The sequence below is a fragment of the Oncorhynchus clarkii genome, chromosome 31, assembly GCF_045791955.1.
Source record: "Oncorhynchus clarkii lewisi isolate Uvic-CL-2024 chromosome 31, UVic_Ocla_1.0, whole genome shotgun sequence".
NCBI lineage: Eukaryota > Metazoa > Chordata > Actinopteri > Salmoniformes > Salmonidae > Oncorhynchus > Oncorhynchus clarkii.
Window position 1 is genome coordinate 38,778,130 of NC_092177.1, and position 25,146 is coordinate 38,803,275.

Consider the following 25,146-nt stretch of genomic DNA (forward strand, 5'->3'; position numbering starts at 1 on the left):
GAGACGGGAGAGTGAGGGGTCTTAACAGGATTGGAAAAAGTCAAAATGGGAGACCTTGCAAAGTTGCGCCATGTAGTGGGTTGTCATTGTGTACTGTGTTGATCTAGTTGTCGCTAATGGTAGGGTGTCTGCCCATCTGGGGAATGATTTTGGTGTCACACCAACAGCACTAAGAAGAGCCACTGAACACGCCGATTGGCACATGTGTTTTTCTGTTTTTCTTTTCGGAAACAAAAATTACATTTCAGTCTTGGAGGAGTGTTTCCTGACCGATTCCATGTTTGTCCCCCATGAGACACCGTAGACGCGGAAGCCTGTTTCACTTCCTTAAAATTACCAGAATGAATCTAAGGTAACTCAAGAAATGTGCAATAAATGTTGACGTTTTTGCTGAGGATCTTTTAGTTGTGCAATTTTACATGTAACTAGGGTGTTTGGTGCAGTAATTCTCAAGTAAGAAAGTGCGTGACGTCTTATGTAAACAAAGTCGGAGCTGCTGGGCAGGCCTGTCTCACTGTCTATGCTATTGGATAGAGCGCAATCACCGCAGCTGTTCACCCCATGTTAGTGGAAAAATGGACATTGTCAAATCAAAACACAACCTTCATATACCCCTTGTGTTCCAAACTCCGTTTTGGACGAGACTGACTTTATAACCAAAATTACCCAATTTCCACTTTGTAGTCAATTTTGACACTAGAATAAAACATTTTGAAATGGAGTGAAACTGGGAGGTACTAGCTTAACTTCTCCAATAAGAACACATATTTTCCACTTGGGTTGCAAAACATTTTGATTCGGTATACCCTACTGAACATGACCCAGATGTATGCCAGCGTTGCTTGATCCAATTTCTAACCCTCTTCCCCACCTGCGACTAGATGTAACCCACCTTGCAGGGTGAGCTGTTTGGACAGCTTGGTAGCGATGTCCATGCCATTCTTCAGCCATGCCAGTTGTGGGTTGGGGATACCCTCAGCATGGCACCGGAGACTGGCCGTCACCCCTGGCTCCCGTGCCTGGCTCTCTGGGTAGACGCGGATGACGGGAGGAACTGCATTGTGGGAAGAAGGAAGAGGAGAAAAGATGAATGTAGGCCACACACACACTTTTTGGAAAATGACGGGGCTTTTGAGGAATGAGGCAGCCTTATTGGATAAGAAGTTTTCTTTCAGGGTGTCTGCCAAGTCCATTTAACTTCTCACCTCTGCATTAACATACTATCAATAGGATCAAGTGCATTTCCAGCATATGCTGAATGCCATTAGAAACATTGGTGTGCTCGGCGAGATCCGCAATACCCAAACAAATTAGCTTGATAAATAAGGGAGGGAACCTCGGTGGGGCTGGCCATTGATTTTGTTGGGCGACCATTGATTTTGGGCAATCTTTTGTCAGGCACGGGGATGAGGGGGAAAGGAGCTGCAGGAAGAGGCACAACTTTTTATCTAACAACTTTACTTAAGATGTGTTCGATATAGGAGCTATAAGCAATGTTCAGGCATTTATAAGCAATAGACACAGAATTCCACAGGTCAACCTGCAGTTTTGACAAGAGTCATTTTTATGCATTGCTTATGAAAGTGTGACATAGTTCTTATGCAGGACCCCTATAACTGGTTAGCATATTTTGTGGTACAAAATCGAACTAATATATTTGAATAATCCTTAGAATGGATAGCACATTCTAAGGCAGATAGTATTATGACAAAGGTCAAAGAGTGTTGAAAAATGATTTTCATTGTTGAAAAATGAGTTACAAGGTTTAAGTTAATCAATGTGTGTCAATGCACTATTGACTCATTAAGTGCACCTCCAAAATTGTTGTAATTTTATGTGGAGGAATCCTTATAAACAAAGGCCATATGGCAGCTCGTGACCGTATGTTTCTCTGTACTTCACTTTCCCTGTTGAATTTAAGAGTAATGACCTGATAGAGGTCAATTGGGAACATTAGACCACTCCGACATGCTATCCTGTCATTGACATTTGATTCACAGCAAATGTGGTCCAAATCTATGGCCTATTTACCCACTTTAAAATAGAGGTAAAAACAATGCCAGTAATACCATTTAACCTCTAAAAGCTTAAGCTAACATATGGATTTGTTTTAAGATGGTCATACCACGGATCATTTTGCGATTTGATTTAGAATTGTAGGACACCTTTAGGTATCAAAAAGTGAAATAATAATATTCAACACAGTAAAAAAAATATATATAATCATACAGAGGCTGTTTGTGGACCAAACCGTTCGGACGTTACAGACGTTTTCGTGACAAGACATTTTTGTGGGATTGTCTCATGGTCTGACAAACACCGCTGTAGCTTGACCACCTTCCACCGCAGATGTGGAAGGCCGCCATAGGAGGATGCCTAAACGGACCGTATTTTGATTGGGATGTTCTTATTATGTTACTTAGATTGACGTACAGGCGCATCAATAGACTCTTAAGGATTCAAATACACTTATAAAGAGCAGTGACATCAAGGCTTCAGAGAATATTTCTACCTTGCTACCCTGGTAGGCTGGCATAGGAGAGAGAAGAGGAAATGCCACTGGCTACAGAGACTATTTCCTGTGGGCTTGACTAGGGAGAGGAAGCCTTTGGTCAGCCAGGTGAGTGTGAGACTGGAGAGTGATTTGGTGCCATGGCCATCTGCTCCCAGTAACATTCTGGTTCCTAGAACCTGCTGCCTACAACATGCCTCAGCTTGAAGGTATGCCACCCAGCAATGCCAAACATACCAACCGGAACGAGCCATAGCAGGTGTAAGATAAAGGAAGCCAGCTGACAGAAATAACACCACTAAAATCCATTAAATGCATAGTTTAAAATGTTGTTTGACTCTTTATGTCAAGCGTCATAAAAACGATGGTTTAATGTTGCGGATTCCCACCGGTTACATTGATACCATTTCAGGAAAAGGCGGGGCCGAACAGGCGCCCATTAACATCGACGGGGCTGTAGTGGAGCGGGTCGAGAGTTTCAAGTTCCTTGGTGTCCACATCCCCAACGAACTCTCATGGTCCAAACATGCCAAGACAGTCATGAAGAGGGCGCGACAAAAACGATTTTCCAACCCTCAGGAGACTGAAAAGATTTGTCATGGGTCTCGTTATTGTTATTCTTATTGTGTTACTTTTTATTATTACTTTTTTGTTTATTTTAGCCTACTTGGTAAATATGTTCTTCTTCTTGAACTGCACTGTTGGTTAAGGTCTTGTAAGTAAGCATTTCACGGTAAAGTCTACACCTGTTGTATTCGGCGCACGCGACAAATAACGTTAGATCTGATTTGATTAGGAGACCATTTTGGAGGTCATGCCGTCTTTACATAGTGACGGCCTTTAGACTCCACCGTTCCACTTCCAATTGATATACTACAGTCAGCACACATTCTATATAAGTTAATCAAGGTCTTATTAACCTAGAACAAAAAAATGATATATTTCTCTAAACACTTCTAATTTTCATGTGAGTGGCTTGGTGCTTCCTCCCTCCCTCCCAAAATGCCTAAATCCTCCGCTGTGCATGCATTTGTAAAAACACTTCTTGTTCATGTTCGAATCACCATTTCCTTTAGCTCCGGACAGACACAAAGTTAAATATAGTCATAGCGGTTTTCACACTCAAAACTAAATTCAGACAGAATTGGAGACGTGTTGTAGCCTGATGTCTTCCTAGGAGTGACAAGAGACATAGTGATACGAGTATAGGACACAGCAGGGTTGACAGCTCCATCATAAAACTCCCCAGCCTGCCGTCAATCACACAGCAAGTCTCCCTTCAGCACTGGTGGCAAAGGAAGTGTGTGTGTCACACACACACACACAAACACACACACACACACACAAAAAACACACACACATTAATACACACATAGACTCACATGCATGCATGCATGCACACGGACATACACGCATACACACAGGCATGCACGCATACAAACAGGCACACACACACCCTCCCCCCACACACATAGCCCTTCAGGGGACAGCCTTGCCAGCACACTCAAGGGTGGTTTCAGACTTTCAACTTTTCACCAAATTGACTCGTAGCCCCTGTGAGTCCCCTGCCCTCTGTGTTTCATCTCAAGCATCACGACCAAGGCAAGCCCCATTATAGGGGCTGTCGGAGTGTTCTGGCCGCCCACCACGGAAAACACTTTTTCTCTGCGTAGTGATTAGTCTTTCTTCCTGCCTGTTCTCGCAGCTAGCTCTGGGCCACCCATGGAGGTTTCCAAACATCAGAGAGAGGGAACCATACACGGATGCTCCACATCCCTACAGCCAATGAGGACCAAGACTGTGAAAGACAACTTCACCAAGTCGAGGGATACAATTTACGTGAATACGTACACATACACCAAGTTAGAACATGAACAAGAATAATGCTCAATGTGGCTTTTTTCACAAATTGTCATCGCAATTGCTCAGTGCTGATTAACTTGTCTAAAAACCCTGTGATAGTAATCAATGTAATAAGCATGTAATAACATATGGAAAGCCTGTAGAGAGGAGATTTTGCTGAGTCATCTGGCTGTAATCAGTTGTTTTCCATTACTCAAGCAGCTATGCATCATACAAATAAGAATTTGTTCTTAACTGACTTGCCTAGTTAAATAAAGGTCAAATAAAATACATAAGCATTTGTCCATAATTAAATGCATTTCTTCCAGTTTTCACACGTCATATACTTATGCCCTTGTGCATTTCTATATAATAAACTGCAGTGGTAATCAAAAGGTGGTATTTTTAGACCGAACCCTGAACTGTAGTTCCAGAGAAAGGCGAATGTTATCCCCTGACAATTCTGATGTGAGTTTTTTCAATGTTTTGACGCATAATTTGAGCGAAAGGCCATCAGTGAACCCTGATGGCTGTTAGCACAAAGATGAACTTTTTCGCCCCATCCATTTCCAAAATAATTTGCCAGACTGCATTTACCCAGGCCAGCCAATTTGTTTTTCAACCAATTAAAGCGATACATGATCATTAACTACACTGTGAGTGATACTGTGTGTGCTTTAAGGTCATCGTTAATGGAAACTGTCTGTTTCAAACGATTGTCCTTCTGTCAGAAATTCGGCAGCCGTGAGTGTTTTAAGACAGCAGTACCATCTTTTCCTGCGTGCCTCAACTCATGTCTCTAACATGAAAATGGCATCGACAAGACATGGCCCCCATTCCAATTACAAATCTAACACTTGAAAGCATTTTCACACAACTAAGGGCTATTTGATTCGTTAAATCTGACTGAGTGATAATCCTGAAAGAAAGGAAAGCAGTTTGATCACTCTGATAGAATTATAGATCCAAAACAACACTCTCAACAACCTCATGTCGCATTCCCAGTTTCCTTTCTGCGTATTTAGAAGAGAAAAAAAGAAAACTTGACAGCCCCGTAAGCATTTAATTTCACCTCACACATCTCTGTCTCAATGGTGGCGTGTCAAAGTATCCAGGCGCACTCTCAGGTGTGATTTAACAGCATTTGGCGTGGATAGGCATTTGGCTGTGACACAGCTGCGGAAGGAAGTGCGAGAGTGTACCATTCTGTTCCCGCCGAGCAGAGGCGGCGGCTTACCGTTCACCTGGAGCGTGTGCGTCTGCGAGAGCTGCTCGTACCCGTCAGCATGGCAGGTGTAGTTCCCTGTATGGGTGGTGGTCACCTTGGTGATGTACAATGAGCCGTCATCCCCGAAATCCTGCAGAAGAAGAAAGAGGGACGTCACAATGGCTGTGTGGGACAACAACAACAAAAAAACGAATGGGGTTCAAAATCGAATTCACCTCAGTATGAATGATATTCAGATCTGAAAATGAAAATGTTTAGAGAATGTGCAAAATGTGCTCAGGCAAATATGGCTGTGGGGCTTGCAGCAGAGAGAATTGATGTTATTGGAACTTTTGGAAAGCAGCAAAGGAAAACTGGGGAGAAGGAGGACATGATCAATAAAAGCACACTGTGACATACATTTCCATCAAAGACAAGCAGTTGTTCATCCATAATCTTCCAATTATTGTTTTTTGTATGCCTGCCACCATAATACCCAATACTGGGTCCATAACGACATGTGATAGGAGTAAAGTTACACTTGAACATTTCTATGTATTATCTTTTACGAAAAGAGAAACCTGCACTGCATCTTATCAAAAACATGTCCAGGAAGCAACTATGAAAAACTGCTTTGTCTTTTGTTTTGGGGCTGAAATTCACCTATAGTTGGGCTAGTTTTAAAACCAAGGTAGGTTGAAGTAAGTCTGTCTGTAATGTTATGGTAATCAAATCCAAATCAAATCAATGTTTATTGGTCCCGTACACAGACTTGCAGATTGCAGGTGCACCGAAATGCTTAAGTTCCTATCTAACGATAACAACACACATATAAGGAAAAATAAGGAAAACAAGAAAGTACGAATAACAAGTCAATGTGAACTGATGTTCGTCATGTTGAGCATAATCAATTGAAAACGCCATTATGAGTAATCACTGAAAAGAGCAAAATGAGAGGATGTAAATTATTATAATTTTTTTTACATGAATGCAACACAAAATACAAGTTTCACTGCGCAATTTCCAATGACAAGCCAATCTGTGAGGCTACCAAGGTCATGGTAAACAACTGAAACAAATGTAATGTTTGCTGTGTCATGATCAAGCTGGTGGTGAAAATAAATAAACTCAGCAAAAAAAAAGAAACGTCCCTTTTTCATGACCCTGTCTTTCAAAGATAATTCCTAAAAATCTAAATAACTCCACAGATCTCCATTATAAAGGGTTTTAAACACTGTTTCCCATGCTTGTTCAATGAACCATAAACAATTCATGAACATGCACCTGTGGAACGGTCGTTAAGATACTAACAGCTTACAGACGGTAGGCAATTAAGGTCATAGTTATGAAAACCTAGGACACTAAAGAGGCCTTTCTACTGACTCTGAAAAAACACCAAAAGAAAGATGCCCAGGGTCCCTGCTCATCTGCGTGAACATGCCTTAGGCATAGGCATGAGGCATGAGGAGGCCTGAGGACTGCAGATGTGGCCAGGGCAATAAATTGCAATGTCCGGACTGTGAGACGCCTAAGACAGCGCAACAGGGAGACCCGATGGACAGCTGATTGTCCTCGCAGTGGCAGACTACGTGTAACAACACCTGCACAGGATCGGTACATCCGAACATCACACCTGCGGGACAGGTACACAATGGCAACAACAACTGCCCGAGTTACACCAGGAATGCACAATCCCTCCATCAGTGCTCAGACTGTCCACAATAGGCTGAGAGAGGCTGGACTGAGGGCTTGTAGGCCTGTTGTAAGGCAGGTCCTCACCAGACATCCCCGACACCATGTCACCTACGTGCACAAACCCACCGTCGCTGGATCAGACAGGACTTGCAAAAAGTCCTCTTCACTGACAAGTCGCGGTTTTGTCTCACTAGGGGTGATTGTCGGATTCACGTTCATCGCCGAAGGAATGAGCGTTACAATGAGGCCTGTACTCTGTAGCGGGATCGATTTGGAGGTGGAGGGTCCGTCATGGTCTGGGGCGTTGTGTCACAGCATCATTGGACTGAGCTTGTTTTCATTGCAGGCAATCTCAACGCTGTGCGTTACAGGGAAGACATCCTCCTCTCTCATGTGGTACCCTTCCTGCAGGCTCATCCTGACATGACCCTCCAGCTTGACAATGCCACCAGCCATACTGTTCGTTCTGTGCGTGATTTCCTGCAAGACAGGGATGTCAGTGTTCTGCCATGGCCAGCGATAAGCCTGGATCTCAGTCCCATTGAGCACGTCTGGGACCTGTTGGATCAGGGGTGAGGGCTAGGGCCCTTCCCCTCAGAAATGTCTGGGAACTTGCAGGTGCCTTGGTGGAAGAGAGTGGTAACATCTCACAGCAAGAACTGGCAAATCTGGTGCAGTCCATGAGGAGGAGATGCACACATTATTCCATTTCTGTTAGTCACATGGCTGTGGTTTTTTTCAGTTTATATCTCAGTTTTTGAATCTTGTGTTCATACAAATATTTACACATTAATTTTGCTGAAAATAAACGCAGTTGACAGTGAGAGGACGTTTCTTCTTTTGCTGAGTTTAGATGCTGAATAAGAGGATTTTTTTCAAAAATGTAATTAAAAAGGAATACTGCTGTTACAGTACATTGAAATAAGCCCCAAAGCTAATGAATCCATCTGGAAATAACTTAAATTCACTTCCTCATTTAATACCTATCAACATTTGTACTTTCACAGTAATTTGATATTTTTTATGGGAGTATTTCTTACTTCAGTTAGTTGATAAAAATGTATTCATTCTAATTTGATTAAGCAGCTTTCCTTGCTGGGAACCCAGAGAGACCTGAAGAAAGATAGCAAATCTGTGTTTCTTGTCATAATTCAATTAGAATTCCAATCATGTCTGATGGCATTGTTTCGGTTTCAGAGTCAGTACATGTCGTCCCTTACATAGACCTGCAAGACAGCTATAAAGCATAGGCATGGGCCACCATGTGTGGCAGGTACAACCTCTATGACCAAATAAACAGCGATCAGGTATGAGATTGTGAGACTCGGGCTGTGCCGGATCATCATACCGTCGCTGTGTGAAGGGAATTGATGGCACGTTTTGGCCCCTCTGCGGAAAGCATATTGTGTCACCCTTCTAAATGAAAAATGAATGGGGGGAGAAATGAAACTCAGAGGGGTGGGACTAGAGGCACTGGAGGCGATCGACCCCGCACCCTTCCTCCACCCCTCCTTCCCCCTCCACCCCTCAGACATAGCTGAGGGAAGGTGAGACGGTGAGACAGAGGAGCAAAAAGAGGAAAAGGAAGGAGATTTACAGGCAATCCTGATAGGAAAAAAATGGCTGCCAGCAACCCTTTGTATGACCAGCTGACCTCTTAAAGAACACCAAGGAACTGTCTCATTGGCATCTAATACAGGGCGGGAGATGTGACCGTAATAAAGGGCAGGACATGTGAGGCCAGGTGTATAAGCCGACTTCTTCAATATGATGTCAAGGTCGGATGTATCCATGACAGGGAATTCATTAGCTTTGTGGGCTTTTTTGTTGTGGATGACATCAGTTCCGATAAAACCTACCTGTGTTGGGATCTGCTGGGGAGAAAGAACACAAATGAAACATTTAGATGTTAGTTAAAAGGAAGACTTGAGTAAAGGTTAACTTTGAAGGAAGACATGACACAACATATAAAGCAGACAATGGCAACTATCAGAAGTTGGCACGCTTTCCACCATGTTACACTACTCATCATACAGCTTAATTTATTTCATGCATTTTGTGTTTACTACGATATGAATTGGAGTATTTATAGCGAATAGAGCAGTCTTATAGCTCAACATGTACAGTACCAGTCAAAAGTTTGGACACACCTACTTTTTTTTACTATTTTCTACATTGTAGAATAATATTGAAGACATCAAAACTATGAAATAACACATATGGAATCACGTAGTAACCAAAAAAGTGTTAAACAGATCAAAATATATTTTAAATTCTTCAAAGTAGCCACACTTGATGACAGCTTTGCACACTCTTGGCATTCTCTCAGCCAGCATCATGAGGTAGTCACCTGGAATGCTTTTCCAACAGTCTTGAAGGAGTTCCTACATATGCTGAGCACTTGTTGGCTGCTTTTCCTCCACTCTCATCCCAAACCATCTCAATTGGTTTGATGTCAGGTGATTGTGGAGGCCAGGTCATCTGATGCAGCACTCTATCACTCTCATTCTTGGTCAAATAGCCCTTAAACAGCCTGAATGTGTGTTTTGGGTCATTGTCCTGTTGAAAAATAAATGATAGTCCCACTAAGCCCAAACCAGATGGGATGGCATATCGCTGCAGAATGCTGTGGTAGCCATGATGGTTACGTGTGCCTTGAATTCTAAATAAATCACAGACAGTGTCACCAGCAATGCACAGCCACACCATCACACCTCCTCCATAATAATAATAATTAATTCACCTACTTTGTGTCTCACAAAGACACAGCGGTTGGAATCTAAAATCTAAAATTTGGACTCATCAGACCAAAGGACAGACTTCCACCGGTCTAATGTCCATTGATTGTGTTTTTTTGGCCCAAGCAAGTCTCTTCTTATTATTGGTGTCATTTGCAGCAATTTGACCATGAAGGCCTGATCCAAGCAGTCTCCTCTGAACAGTTAATGTTGAGATATGTCTGTTTTACAATCTGAGGTGCAGTTAATATCTGAGGCTGGTAACTCTAATGAACTTATCCTCTGCAGCAGAGGTAACTCTGGGTCTTCCTTTCCTGTACCAAATAGGGCTGTCTCCTGTTTACCAACCCTACTTTGTCATAACACAACTGATTGGCTAAAACACATTAAGAAGGAAAGAAATTCCACAAATTAACTTTTAACAAGGCACACCCGTTAATGGAAATGCATTCCAGATGACTACCTCATGAACTGGTTGAGAGAATGCCAAGAGTGTGCAAAGCTGTCATCAAGAAAAAGGGTGGCTACTTTGAAGAATCTCAAATATAACATATATTTGGATTTGTTTAATACTTTTTTGGTTACTACATGATTCCATATGTGTTATTTTATAGTTTTGATGTCTTCCCTATTATTCTACATTGTATAAAATAGTAAAAATAAAGAAAATCCCTTGAATGAGTAGGCGTGTCCAAACTTTTGACTAGTACTGTACATGCAGTGTAAAGTATGGCTATATAGATTAAAATCCTAGCTGCTTTACCCCACTCAGTACAATAGGCCCTTGAACATTGGGAGATAAACCACAATACGCATAAACCCTTGATCAGGGCGAACCAAGACTCTCAAGATAAGTACAGCACCGAGACATACTGTCTCCTCTCTCCTCTATTACAATTCCACATAAATTCCTTAAGCTTCTACGTCGAACGTGCAGAGTAGGCAGTCTAGACACAAGACTCAATGTAGATACTTTCCCAAGCAGAGCACTCATCCTTGCAGTCTTCATCATGCTTCGGCCCTCTCCTGTCTGGAGCATCCTAATACCAGCCAACAGCTGAGGATGATGATGCAATGCCCAGCAACTGTCGTATTCATGGGATTAGAGTAAGCTGCTTTGTCATAATGGAAACCGGCTCTATTGAACTCCATAATAAGAGCACACCATTAGGATTAATGTGGGATTCACTGAGTCGGGCTGTTGACAGATTTATTTATTTTTTAAATAACACCCATTCTTAAAGGGAAGTGGTCTGTTAAATGAGACAGTGTAAATCCTAGAAATCCATTTACCGAAGTACAACTTCAAATAGTGTTGGCAGTTCAGGCCTTGGCATATTAAAAGGCACAATTATACCGAAACTTTGGTGAAATTGGATAATTGGCCTTCACAGAGGGGGTTCGTGAACACCAGGTGTGTATAAATCCACTCACTTTGCTATGAACAACTCGGTTGGCAATTAGCCACAAGACTAAGGGCAATAAATAATCTAGGGTAAACCGGTTTTGGGTTTTTGCTTGATATTTCGCTTAGTCTAGTTAGTGATAAAACACTTGGTACAGACACTTTTATGTTTAGAAAGAAATGACTGTCTGACTGACTAACTAACTAGACTAAACGACAATCTCTTGAGTCTTTTGTTGTTCTCATGGCTGGTGGGCTGTTCATAACAATAGGCCATCTGCGGTAATCATCTGCCCAAGGTCGGGGACAACCTTGTTAAGACGACTACAGGAAAATAAATCCAAAGCTGACAGACACCGGGATCAAAGTTGCGCTCACACTGAGGGAAGCGGTGGGCAGAATACAGTTAACCTGAATGGCACGGAAACTGACGCTAACAGAACAGAGCGAAGGTATCACAACTTGACTTCATTAGCCCGTGACTGAATTTAAATCGTGTACATACAGTACAGTGTAGTGTCCAATTCGAGCTGTTCCAGTCCGTAACACTGCAACGCCGTGTGAGGTTGGTTTTCTACTACACCACAGCACATCGTATGAGGAACCAGTTAGTACAATAACAGTTGATATCAACTAACTGTATGTCGATGCTAACAATAAAAGGGGTCTCCTTCCATTCAACAGGGAAATAAGTTATTCTATGTGAAGAGGAAGAAACAAAGACCCCCCTTCAGGTTGCAAAGCCTCTGAACTCCATTGGATGTCTTCAGCGGTTGCCCGATGCTGCCCACATGGAGCGAGTAAAATAAATAAAACAGTCTTAGAAAATATCTACCATACACCGAGCCGAATGACATCGAAGTCGACCTAACTTGACCTGACAAGGCCGTTACTTTACCCAAGAGTTACATCTAGCTCACTCACTTTAATCCAACTTGGCATAGACTTGTTTTGATGCATTCCCATGTCATTTTGCCGTACAAAATGATTAATCATTTATTATAGAGGGGACTAGGGGGGGGGGGGGGGGGTGTCAGTGCGCCTGCATTCACATGCTAGTCATCAAGCACCTTGGAGAGTCGGCGATGGACGGGGCCAAGAAAGAAGAAGATTCTTCATGTAAATGGAGGATCATAAGAAGCTGAAGCGCTTGGAAACAGTTGGGACAGAAATCGGATCCCAGGGATGATGGTGCTCGGTGATGATTGGCGGCAGCTGTGCAATTCCTCACACAGTTTAAAAGGTCATCAACATTTAATGTTACATTAGCGGCTTCGCTGGACCGCCTTTAATGCGACAGTGTTGACTCAATTACGCATGGTCGAGTCAGCTATAGCTTGGCCAACCCTGAAGGGGGAGAACGTAGAGAGTGGGCAGTGTTGCCTGGTGACTCACTGAACCTCAAGTCTCTAAGTGTCCTGCCTTTGAAGAAGGATGAAAGCGACATGGTGGTTGTCGGGGACTACCGGCAGATTCAGCACACAGACAATGTCAGAGACGATGACACGCTCAGCGGGAAGTAAAAATAGGTGCTTCCCCATTGGAGTTGAACCCCTTTGCTATCCCTCTAAGCAGACTGAATAACTGTCAAACCCAAAATGTTGTTCAAAACCTCTAGGTCAACCTTTTGATTTGTCCAGGTCAAAGAAAGCGTGTGTGTGTGTGTGTGTGTGTGTGTGTGTGTGTGTGTGTGTGTGTGTGTGTGTGTGTGTGTGTGTGTGTGTGTGTCTTACAAAACTAGAAGTTCAGCTGTATTTCAGGTGAGGCTGCAGGCACCACTTACATTTATGTCCTCCAGATCCAGCAAGTTGAGAACCTGATTGTTGCGTTTCCAGATGATGGGAGGTCTCTGCTCCCCTGTGATTGCACAAGTCAAGATGGCACTCTGGCCAACGGTTACCGTGGTGATCCTCAATTTCTGGTCATCGGGCAGGGTGAGCTGGAACACTTCTGTAAAGAAAGAAAGCCAGCTGGTAATTAGATCACCCGTTAGTCATAGAGAGCGGTGCCACAGCCACTTTTGTTCTACCAGGGTGCTTAAATGTAAGAATTCAAACGTGTGTGTGTGTGTGTGTGTGTGTGTGTGTGTGTGTGCGTGCGTGCGTGCGTGCGTAGTAGTAGAATAGACAGAAAGAGTCTCAATTAGCCAGTGTTTTGTTGGCAAGGCACAGCATTACTGTATGATATTGTTTGTTTCCTGGTAAAAATATGCATAGGGGAAACATAATGAGTTCATACATCAAGAAGAAATGTATGACATTAGGAGCTATGTAAAAACATTGAGTAAACAAGAGGTTTAATGTACATTGAATTTAAACCATCCCCATATCTCCAAGGATTTCATCCACCCAACTAGCTATCCACATTATCATGTGGACTTTTCCAAAGGGATTGTGGGTGTTCTATTCAATTTCCCACAATGCCACCATATTTATGTAATATTTACATAAAGAGATTACTTGAAATGCACCGGCAAACCAAAAGAAACCCCAGTCCTCCACATATTGCTATCGTCACTGATTGCTCTATTGAAAGCATATTATTCTATAACAATATGCTGTATTATGCTGCCATAAATCTACAGCCTTTATTAAAAATATATATGTATGTTAATGTTAACTTGTTTTTCGTTTACAAGGGACTCAAGGCACAGAAAACATCTTGGAAAAACAGAGAACTTTTGTGTGTGGCCAGTAAGGGTGTCGATGGTTAGCGACTATTACGCTTCCAGTTCTTCAATGAGACAATGAATGAAAAAAAGAATCTGTTACCCAAGCATCCCTTTAACTCTGTTATGTAACTAGATTTGTAACTAGTGTGAGCCTTTTAATTTTCCTCTTGGGCTAATGAGCAACAGAGCAAAAGGAAACACTGACTCAATTTGTTCTGCTCCTGAGAGCATGAAATACAAAAACCTAATGAAAGAAAAGCCCAGTTCCGGAGACTAGCAATTAGCTTAGCGCACCGAAACACAACTGAGAAGGGGAAGACAGTACAGGTGCATCAAAGCTGGGACCCTGAGACTGATGAACAGCTTCCATCTCCAGGCCACCACAAGCCGGCCTCCGTCCAGTACCCTGCTCTGAACCTTAGTGACTTTTACTAGCTGGCTACCACCCGGCACTCTACCCTGCACCTTAGAGACTGCTGCCCCATGTACATAAAAACGTGTTTTTGCTTTGTCATTATGGGGTATTGTGTCTAGCTTGACGAGGAACTGTTTTTATTGAATCCATTGTAGAATAAGGCTGTAATAAGGCTGAAAAAGTCAAGGGGTATGAATACTTTCCGATTTAAATGTATATTCCAGACTCTTGACATTGCTCGTTCTGATATTTCTCTTTTTTTTATTTATTTTTTTACCTTTTTGGATTATGTGTGAATCATTTTGCATGGCTAGGTATTACTGCACTGATGGAGCTAGACACATACGCCTTTCACTGCACCTGTGATTACATCTGCAAATTGGTATATGCGACCACTTTGATTTAATGAGCTGGAATTAGGCTAAACTCTCCATGTGGTGTAGGTTACCTCTTAGCAAAAGTCTTGCTCATACATAACGATCTTCTGAACTGGAATAACCCCCATGCACTTCTTGCCCTGAGTCGAGATTGTATTGACTAATGCTTTAAAATGGTTCATAACTCCAAGCAATGTGTGTCCAGTATTACTATATGGTTTAAAAGATCACGAAATAACTTAAAACAGGATTGCTCTTTTCAAGATTAAGTGAAGCTAAGTCATGAATATGTACAATTCCACTTCTACATTGTTTCAAGAATTCTTGGGAGATGTTTCTCATGGAGAGAGGATTGCATACGATTGTCCTGGAACAATGTTTTGTCCTTTGTGAAATTCCACTGTGGAACACTAAATCCAAGACACACGAGGACATACTAGTGGAAGTCTACACACTTCATTCTAAGTTTTCACATTTTGCTGCCTTAACCTTACATCTAGAAAGGGAATCAATTAGATTTGTTTCCCATCGATCTACACCACCTAGTCCACATTTTCAAAGTCAAAGAAAAATGGTGGAAAATGTTTGCGTAATGTCTTCACACCCCAGAGTTAATACTTGATGGATGGAGCTTTGGCAGCCATTATAGCTGTGAATCATTTTGAATAAGATTCTACCAACTCTGCACAACTCTTTGGGCAAGTTTTACTGTAATAAGTTTTTTCAACATTTCTCAAGCTCAGTAAATTTGTTTGGGAGTCATAGATGCACAGCAAGATTCAAATACAGATTTACAGTGTGTTCAGAAAGTATTCACACCCCTTGACTTTTTCCAAAACATTTTGCATTACAGCCTGACTTTACAATGGATTATTCAACTGAAATGTTGTGTCACTGGCCTACACACAATGCCCCATAATGTCAACGTGGAATTATGTTTTTGTAATTGTTTACAAATTAGCTGAAATGTTTTGAGTCAATAAGTATTCAAACCGTTTGTTACGGGCAAGCCTAAATAAGTTCAGGAGTAAATATGTGCTTAACAATTTACCTAATAAGTTGACTGACGACCTCATCTCTGTACCCCACACATGTATCAGTATGGTCCCTCAGTCGTGCAGTGAATTTCAAACATAGATTCCACCACAAAGACCAGGGAGGTGCTTGTTTCATAAAGAAGGGCACCTAATGGGTGATGGGTAAAAAAATTAAATATTAAAAATAACTTTGAGCATCGGTGAACTGGATGGTGTATCAATACACTCAGTTACTACAAAGATACAGGCGTCCTGTATCTGTGATACAAATTCACCTTTCAGCAGGACAATAACCTAAAACACAAGGCCAAATATAGACTGGAGTTGTTTACCAAGATGACATTGAATGTTCCTGAGTGGCCTAGTTACAGTTTTGACTTAAATAGGCTTGAAAATATATGGCAAGACTTGAAAATGGCTGTCTAGCAATGATCAACAACCAACTTGACAGAGCTTGAAGAATTTGTTAAAGAATAATGTGCAAATATTGTACAATACTCTTAGAGACCTACCCAGAAAAACTCACAGCTGTAACCTCTGCCAAAGGTGATTCTAACATGTATTGACTCAGGGGTGTGATTACTTACAGTATGTAAATTAGATATTTCTGCATTTAATTTTCAAGAATTTTGCAAATAATTTAAAAAACATTATTTAACTTTTCCATTATGGGGTATAGTGTGTAGATGGGTGAGAATTCACGCTGTAGCAAAAAAATGTGGAACAAGTCAATGGGTATGAATACTTTCTGAAGGCACTGTAAGTCGGGCCTGAGACTGGACCACTCAGGACCACTCAACACATCTTGGAAAGCCATTCTGGTGTGTCTTCAGTATTAAAATCTGTCCCTATGAAGAAAAAAAAACTATATTATAGGGTCAGATTTTCAGAAGACAGACAGGTTTTCCTTTAATATTTTACCTGGGCTTTGCTCCTTTCATGTTTCTTTTGATCCTGACAAACTCCCAAGTACCTGCCTATAACAAGCACACCCATAACATGATGCCGCCACAATATTAGAAAATACAGAGGGTTTCACTCTGTGATGTGTTGTATAGTGTTTAACCCAAGCCAGGTGTTTTTAGGCCAAAATGTCTATTTATTTGCTGTATATTACTTAACGGCCTTGTTGGAAACAGAATGGATGCTTTTTTGTGGATTTTTATACACAGGCTTTTCTCTTTTCATTTTGTCATAGAGGTCAGCACTGTGGAGTGAATGCAATGCTGTTGAACCTCTGTATTTGTAAGTATTGTGGTGGCAGCATCATATTATGGGTATGCTTGTCACTGGCAGGGACTGGGGAGTTTGTCAAGATGAAAGAAACATGAAAAGAGCAAAGTTCAGATAAAAAGTTGGATGAATCCCTTTTGAATAACTAACCTTGGGATAGTTATATTTTCAGCGGGACAAATACACAAATGTTAAGGCCAAACATACACCAGAATGGCTTTCCAATAGGTGTTGAGTGTTCCTGAATTGTCCAGTCTCGGCATAAATCGGCGTAAAAATCAGAGACATTGTTTGAATATAGTTGTCCATTAATGACCCACAACCCAATCAATGGATATATGTTGCTCTAAGAGTTGTACAAAGTTGGTAGAATCTATTACAAATGATTGAGTGCAAACTTAATCTATTGTGACGTTAAGAGTTTGTAAACAATGAAATAACTCATTTTCAGAGTTCAGCTCCGGGTTTATTGGACACAGCCGAGATAAAAAAAAGTCACTTGATGTTTTCCTAGAAGCAGATCGAGATTCATACAAGGATTTAATATTGTCATACGGGTTTAAAGATGACATAAACACACTGTTGATCAAAAATATTCAAAATAAATATGGTTTCCGAGAGCAAACGGTGGTCATCTTTTGACATGCTCACTGAACTCTGTCGGGCCAATATCACGTAAACAAATACAGATGCCTACAACGGACATCCTACTCCACAAACAATACAACATCCAAGTGGGAGCTTCCTACCCCTGGCTCTATTATGATCCTCCTACCCGTCGACACTGCTGGCAAAACAACCCTGATAACATCACGGTTAACACGACGCATGGACGTTTCAAAACCCAGCAGGCTTTATAGTGACGGGATATACCCACAAGATCTCCTCCAATAATATCCTCCCTAACCATTCAATTACGTGTCCCTTGTATCTTAATGCTTTGGAAATGCGCTCCGAGCGATAAAGTTGATTCACAGGCAATCTCGGGGGGATTGAAACGGGGGAAGTTATGGGGGAGTTTAAAAAGATCAATTGCCAGCCGGGGAGCTCCATCATCATCATACCGTCGCAGGGAAAACTATTTGAATGTAAAGTCACAGAATGGGCAATTCCTTATAGGTCCAACTGGAGCACGGGCTGCTGGACATTTTGGCTCACCTTCTTTGGCCTCTGATTTATCAGATAGGCAAGTGGCCTGGCTGCTCCTTTCGTCTTGTTTTGGACTTCCATGGCTCTTCTCCTGGGAGGGACCGAACCTTCAACATCCAGCCTGTAATTAGTGATTAATAGGCTGGGTCTGGCTTTTCATTTTCTCTCCGACTGTTCCCATAATGGGATGGTGGTCCATGCCCACCACCGGAGTCTAAATCACCTATGGCACAGTAGAGGAACAGTGTTTGTCAAGGAAAATAACTGGGGCTGCAGGAAGTGTAGTAGCCAAAGGGGCAGGCAAGAGATAAATAGCTACCCACTGTCATTTAGCGACTCCCCTGCTCACCTAGCCCTTTCGTTTTCTGTTTCTTTCTCTTTCCCTCTCTTGTGCTTTCCCTCCATCATATATTTTATACTTGTGGCACAGCATTTTCAAAGAGGTGTCATCAGTCCTGTTGGGTGTATCCCCACCACTGCTGTTTTTTTAATATATATTGTGGAGTACTGTTACATAGTTTTGAACGACCCCTAAGTCACTCCACTTGGGTATAGGCTTCCCTAGACTGATAGCAGGGTTAGTTCGACTTAATTACCTGCTCCAATATCAGTGTCTGCAGATATGAACAACCTTGCCAATGCCAGTAATACTTTGAACGAGACTTGAAGCTTCAGAAAGAAAACTGAATGTAAGGCCAATTGAAATAAAAACCTCTGCTCCAAGGTTATTAATGTGAGCGAAGCCTGTAAAAGTTGAGCAAATGGTCTTGCTGATTACTTTTGGCAGGATAGCCTAGTGGTTAGAGCGTTGGACTAGAAACCGGAAGGTTGCAAGTTCAAATCCCTGAGCTTTATTTTACCTTACAAATCTGTCGTTCTGCCCCTGAACAGGCAGTTAACCCACTGTTCCTAGGCCGTCATTGAAAATAAGAATTTGTCCTTAACTGACTTGCCTAGTTAAATAAAGGTAAAATAAATGATCGCGGGGCCTTGTTTTCAAAGCAGCTGGGGACTGACCTCGTGGGACTGACCACACATCAGTTTTCAACATGGCTGAAGACCATTCTAATTGGACAAATTTCAAACTACTTTGTGAAAAAGGCATTGAGAAAAATGCTCCAAATCAAAGGCGTGTTTGGTATTGGGGTTTATCTTAAGGGGGGCGATGATGATTTGGAGTATGTGCCTCTCTTACCCATGCCGCTCCTTCTGATGCTCCCATATGTATCATTTGCTATTTGGTATTTGTTGAAGTCCATTTTGTTTAAAACAATTTGCTACTTCTTGAAGTCAATTTTGTTTCAAGTGAGCACCTATTCCTTATCATGCGGTTCACAACAGTGAATAATATTGAGCGATAGACAAGTGGGTGTTGTCTGTCTGTCTGTGTGTGTGTGTGTGTGTGTGTGTGTGTGTGTGTGTGTGTGTGTGTGTGTGTGTGTGTGTGTGTGTGTGTGTGTGTGTGTGTGTGTGTGTGTGTCTCAAAGGCATGTTTGATTAAGGTGTGCCGCTGAGCCATATCAACAGCAGACTGATGAAAAGCGAGATGGAGTGAGTTCAACACACAGCTGAGTGTCCAGGGATGCATTAAGTAATTGCCTTCTAGCTCCACAGGAGGGTTCTTTAATAGCACCGGTGTGTTTAAAGTACAATGTTGCTCCAATACTTGCATACCTCTCTAGACTGCGTTCCGAATGTGAGCATGTCAACAACTCACCCCTCCTTGACAAGAGCCTTGAAATGTTCAAGAGGGATGAAGCCAGTGTGTTTGTTTTCATGGAAATGCTTCACTTCTGTCTGTTTGTCTGTCTTTCTGTTGGTCTGTTTGTCGACATTGACAGGAAGGAGGAGGAAGACTAACGTCTATGGCCGATTTCAAGTTTTCATAACAACCGGTAATCGGCATTTTTGGACGATTACATTGCACTCCACGAGGAGACTGTGTGGCAGGCTGACACACTTGTTATGCGAGTGCAGCAAGGAGCCAAGGTAAGTTGCTAGCTAGCATTAAACTTAACTTATAAAAAACAATCAATCTTAACATTATCACTAGCTAACTACACATGGTTGATGATATTACTAGTTTATCTAGCTTGTCCTGCATTTTTATGTATTTAACTAGGCAAGTCAGTTAAGAACAAATTCTTATTATCAATGACGGCCTAGGAACAGTAGGCTAACTGCCTTGTTCAGGGGCAGAACGACAGATTTCTACCTTGTCAGCTCAGGGACGCGACCAGTAGGCTACCTGCGTGATCAATGAATCATAGCCTACTTCGCCAAACAGGTGATGATTTAACAAGCGCATTCAAAATACGTACCTAACCATAAACATCAATGTCTTTCTTAAAATCAATACACAAGCATATATTTTTAAACCTGCATATTTAGTTAACATGCATTTGTTTTAACTAGGCAAATTGTGTCACTTCTCTTGCGTTCTGTGCAAGCAGAGTCAGGGTATATGCAGCAGTTTGGGGAATTTTACATATTTATGACATAACATTCAAGGTTGTGCAATGTAACAGCAATTTTTAGGCTTAGGGATGCCACCTGTTCGATAAAATACGGAACGGTTCCGTATTTCACTGAAAGAATAAACGTTTTGCTTTCGAAATTATAGATGCCGGATTTGACCATATTCATGACTTAATGCTCGTATTTCTGTGTGTTTATTATATTATAATTAAGTCTATGATATGATATTTGATAGAGCAGTCTGACTGAGCGGTGGTAGGTAGCAGCAGGCTCGTAAGCATTCATTCAAACAGCACTTTCCTGCGTTTGCCAGCAGCTCTTCGCTGTGCTTCAAGCATTGCGCTGTTTATGACTTCAAGCCTATCAACTCCTTAGATTAGGCTGCCAATGCTATAGTGCCTATAAGAACATCCAATAGTCAAAGGTATATGAAATACAAATGGTATAAAGAGAAATAGTCCTATAATTCCTTTAATAACTACAACCTAAAACTTCTTAACTGGGAATATTGAAGACTCATGTTAAAAGGAACCACCAGCTTTCATATGTTCTCATGTTCTGAGCAAGGAACCTAATGTTAGCTTTTTTACATGGCACATATTGCACATTTACTTTTTGCATTATTTTAACCAAATTGAACATGTTTCATTATTTATTTGAGACTAAATTGATTTTATTTATGTATTATATTAAGTTAAAATAAAAGTGTTCATTCAGTATTCTTGTAATTGTCATTATTACCAAGGCTGTTGAGTCTGCCGATAAGAATGCTGTGATTGACAGAGTCAAAAGCCTTGGCCAGGTCGATGAAGACGGCTGCACAGTACTCTCTTTTATCAATGGCGGTTATGATATCGTTTAGGACCTTGAGCGTGGCTGGGGTGCACCTGTGACTAGCTCGGAAACCAGATTGCATAGCGGAGAAGGTATGGTGGAATTCGAAATGGTCTGTGATCTATTTGTTAACTTGGCGTTCGAGGACTTAAGAAAGGCAGGGCAGGATAGATATACAGTACATGGGGGTACCAGTACAAAGCTGAGTACAAAGCAGTGTTACGAGGAAATTGAGGTAGATACTATATGTACATATAGGTAGGGGTAAAGTGACTAGGCAACAGGATAGATAATAGACAGTAGCAGCAGCGTGTGTGTGTGTGTGTGTGTGTGTGTGTGTGTGTGTGTGTGTGTGTGTGTGTGTGTGTGTGTATGAGCTGGAGTGTCAGTGTGATTGTGTGGGTAGAGTCCAGTGTGTGTGCGTTGAGTCAAGAAGGGTCAATGCAGATAGTCGGGGTAGCTATTTGGTGAACTATTTAGGATGTGTGCCTGTTTTGCATACAGCTTTGTGGAATATTCAAAGCACAGCAAAGTTTTTTTGTCACTGTTAAAGATAAGACACTAACGTCTATGCATAATTCATTGACTCCGTCCCATATTAAAAAAAAATAAAAAGTAAGGTAAATATCTTTCCAGGAGTAATGGATTTGAATTAGATCAAGTTTCTGATATAAATGAAGCCTGCCACACTACAGATAGTTTCATGTAGTGTCATCCTTGAATACATCAGGTATAGGACAGATAAGGCTAAAGACGTCATCCACATACTGCACATTCAATGTCACCTTAACGTTAGGGCGTGGGGGCTGTTAAAGTAGCAAGGCAGCAGGCATCACTGTTTCGCTATGTCTTGATTTCAGTATCAAGCACGTCTGAATAGATGAGGAGAGGGGAAACAGCTGGTGGTGTAAATGCTTTATTTTCCTTCTGGCTGACTGTCAGTCAGTGGCTGAAGTATCGATCCAGAGGGTGATGGTGGGCGACAGGCGAAACATGTCACTTCTGTTTTGCTGAGTGGGAGGCCCTTGGGGCATTGCACAGTCTAAGGCTGTGTCCAAAATGGCGCCCGACTTCCTATATAGTGCATAACTAGGGATTAGGGTGCCATTTGGGAAAGGTGATGCGGGTGGGCCAAGTTCTAGAAGTCGAGGGTAATACCAGTTAATGTCATATCATCTAATAGACCACATTGACATCAGCGATTTGAAGTCATTCGCGCTGGTAGTTGAGTAAACAGTTCAAGAATGATCCATTTAGAACGTAATAAAGATCTGAGCGTCCTATTCTCTTGTTTTATTTGACCTACTCTTATGGGCTTCATAATCCCTGGATCTCCGTGTGGATTTGCAGAGATAGGAAAAAAAAGGTTTACTGAAACTCTGGTTCTTTACTATCGATCATAGTTAGATTATCAAAGGCGACAGCCTTGTCTCCTTCTGGGCAGCGGCAGACAAAGTCGGGTTGCTTCCTGGGCCTGCATGCCTGCATTTGTATTTATTTAAGTAACCCTTTTACTGTAGTAAATTGACTGAGAATACATTCTCATTTACAGAAACGACCTGGGGAATAGTTACAGGGGAGGGAGGGGGCGAATGAGCCACTTGGAAGCTGGGGATAATTAGGTGGCCATGAGGGCCAGATTGGGAATTTAGCCAGGACACCCGTGTAAGTTACATGATCAAAACAACTGGGAACTCAGAAATATCATGACATCAGTGATCTTCAGGTCAGAGCTCTAGAAAGAGGCCCGAGTTGGAATTCAGAATTGAATGACCGTTCAAACCGATTTATCCCAGTCAGTTCCCAGTTGATTTGAACGCACTGAAGTCACATGGTATTATGATAAGTACCATGGGATCTTTAGTGACCCCAGAGCCAGGACACCCGTTTAACATCCCATCTGAAAGACAGTGCCCTACACAGGGTAATGTCCCCAATCAATGTTCTGGGATATTGAGATATATATTTTTTTTAGACCAGAGGAAAGAATGCCTCCTACTAGCCCTCCAACACCACTTTCAGAAGCATCTAGTCTCCCATCCAGGGATCGACCAGGGCCAACAATGTTTAGCTTCAGAGGCAAGCCAGCAGTGGGATGTAGAGTGGTATGCTGCTAGCAAAAATGAAGACGACTCTTGGGTTATTTATCACTCGCTGCACAATGATAATTCATGGATCCTCATGCTTTCTCACGATAAGCTTCTGCAGAGCATTCTGCTCACTAGCTTCAGTGAGTGCTGTTAAATTTGATCCATAATACATGTCTCATTTTCCAAAAGTGTGGTTTTTCCCGAATGTGTTAATGTATTTGGAAGATTTGAAAAGTTTTGAGAAAAAAGAAGCTTTTCCTTATTTTTTTTCAGGAAATATCCTCAATACCACTTGAGGTACTGAGATAATAGCCAAATGGGGCATAACAAAACCCACAGGAGGATTTCACCTCCTTTCTAACTTAAATCGATGACAAATTGCATTTTTGCAAATTGGAACCAATTCTAACAGGATAAAGCATTGTAGAAGAGTTTCACAATACTCCTTAGGTTACAAGAATGTCCCGTCTTCCAGAAATTTGGTCTTTTATCAAATAAGCCTTGGTTTTTATTTCTCCATATACTGTTGGTAATGCGTATTCACATCCGTCCGTGAATCTTGTAGTCTTGTATAACCATTAATGTATGTCAGTCAGGAAAGCAGAAATTTGCATCCTGTAGCTCTAACTCCAAAAAGTTCTGGGACACTGTAAAGTCCAAAGAGAACAAGAGAACCTCCTCCCAGCTGCCCACTGCACTGAGGCTAGGTAACACGGTCACCACCGATAAATCCATGATAATCGAAAACTTCAACAAGCATTTCTCAAAGGCTGGCCATGCCTTCCTCCTGGCTACTCCAATCTCGGCCAACAGCCCCGCCCCCCGCAGCTACTCGCCCCAGCCTCCCCAGCTTCTCCTTTACCCAAATCCAGATAGCAGATGTTCTGGAAGAGCTGCAAAACCTGGACCTGTACAAATCAGCTGGGCTTGACAATCTGGACACTCTAGTTCTGAAACTATCCGCCGCCATAGTCGCAACCCCTATTACCAGCCTGTTCAACCTCTCTTTCATATCGTCTGAGATCTCCAAGGACTGAAAAGCTGCCGCTGTGCAATCTGGTTTCTGAGCTGGTCACGGGTGCACCTCAGCCATGCTCAAGGTACTAAACGATATCATAACCGCCATCGATAAAAGACAGTACTGTGCAGGCGTCTTCATCGACCTGGCCAAGGCTTTCGACTATGTCAATCACCATATTCTTATCGGCAGACTCAGTAGCCCTGGTTTTTCTAATGACTGCCTTGCCTGGTTCACCAACTACTTCTCAGAAAGAGTGCAGTGTGTCAAATCGGAGGGCCTGTTGTCTGGACCTCTGTCAGTCTCTATGGGGGTGCCAGACGGTTCAATTCTCGGACCGACTATTTTCTCTGTATATATCAATGAAGTCGCTCTTGCTGCTGGTGATTCTCTGATCCACATCTACGCAGACGACACCATTCTGTATACTTCTGGACCTTCTTTG

General features: G+C 42.0%; 1 protein-coding gene across 1 annotated transcript in view; it reads right to left on the minus strand.

The window, feature by feature from the left end:
* LOC139391249 (follistatin-related protein 5-like) overlaps positions 1–25,146 on the minus strand; it is a 162,510-nt gene that overhangs the window by 27,253 nt on the left and 110,111 nt on the right. The window contains exons 7-9 of the mRNA XM_071138901.1: positions 13,183–13,349; positions 5,592–5,712; positions 893–1,054 (exon numbers count right to left, since the gene is read on the minus strand). Of these exons, the coding sequence (XP_070995002.1) occupies positions 893–1,054; positions 5,592–5,712; positions 13,183–13,349 (450 nt within the window). The remainder of the gene's footprint in view (positions 1–892; positions 1,055–5,591; positions 5,713–13,182; positions 13,350–25,146) is intronic.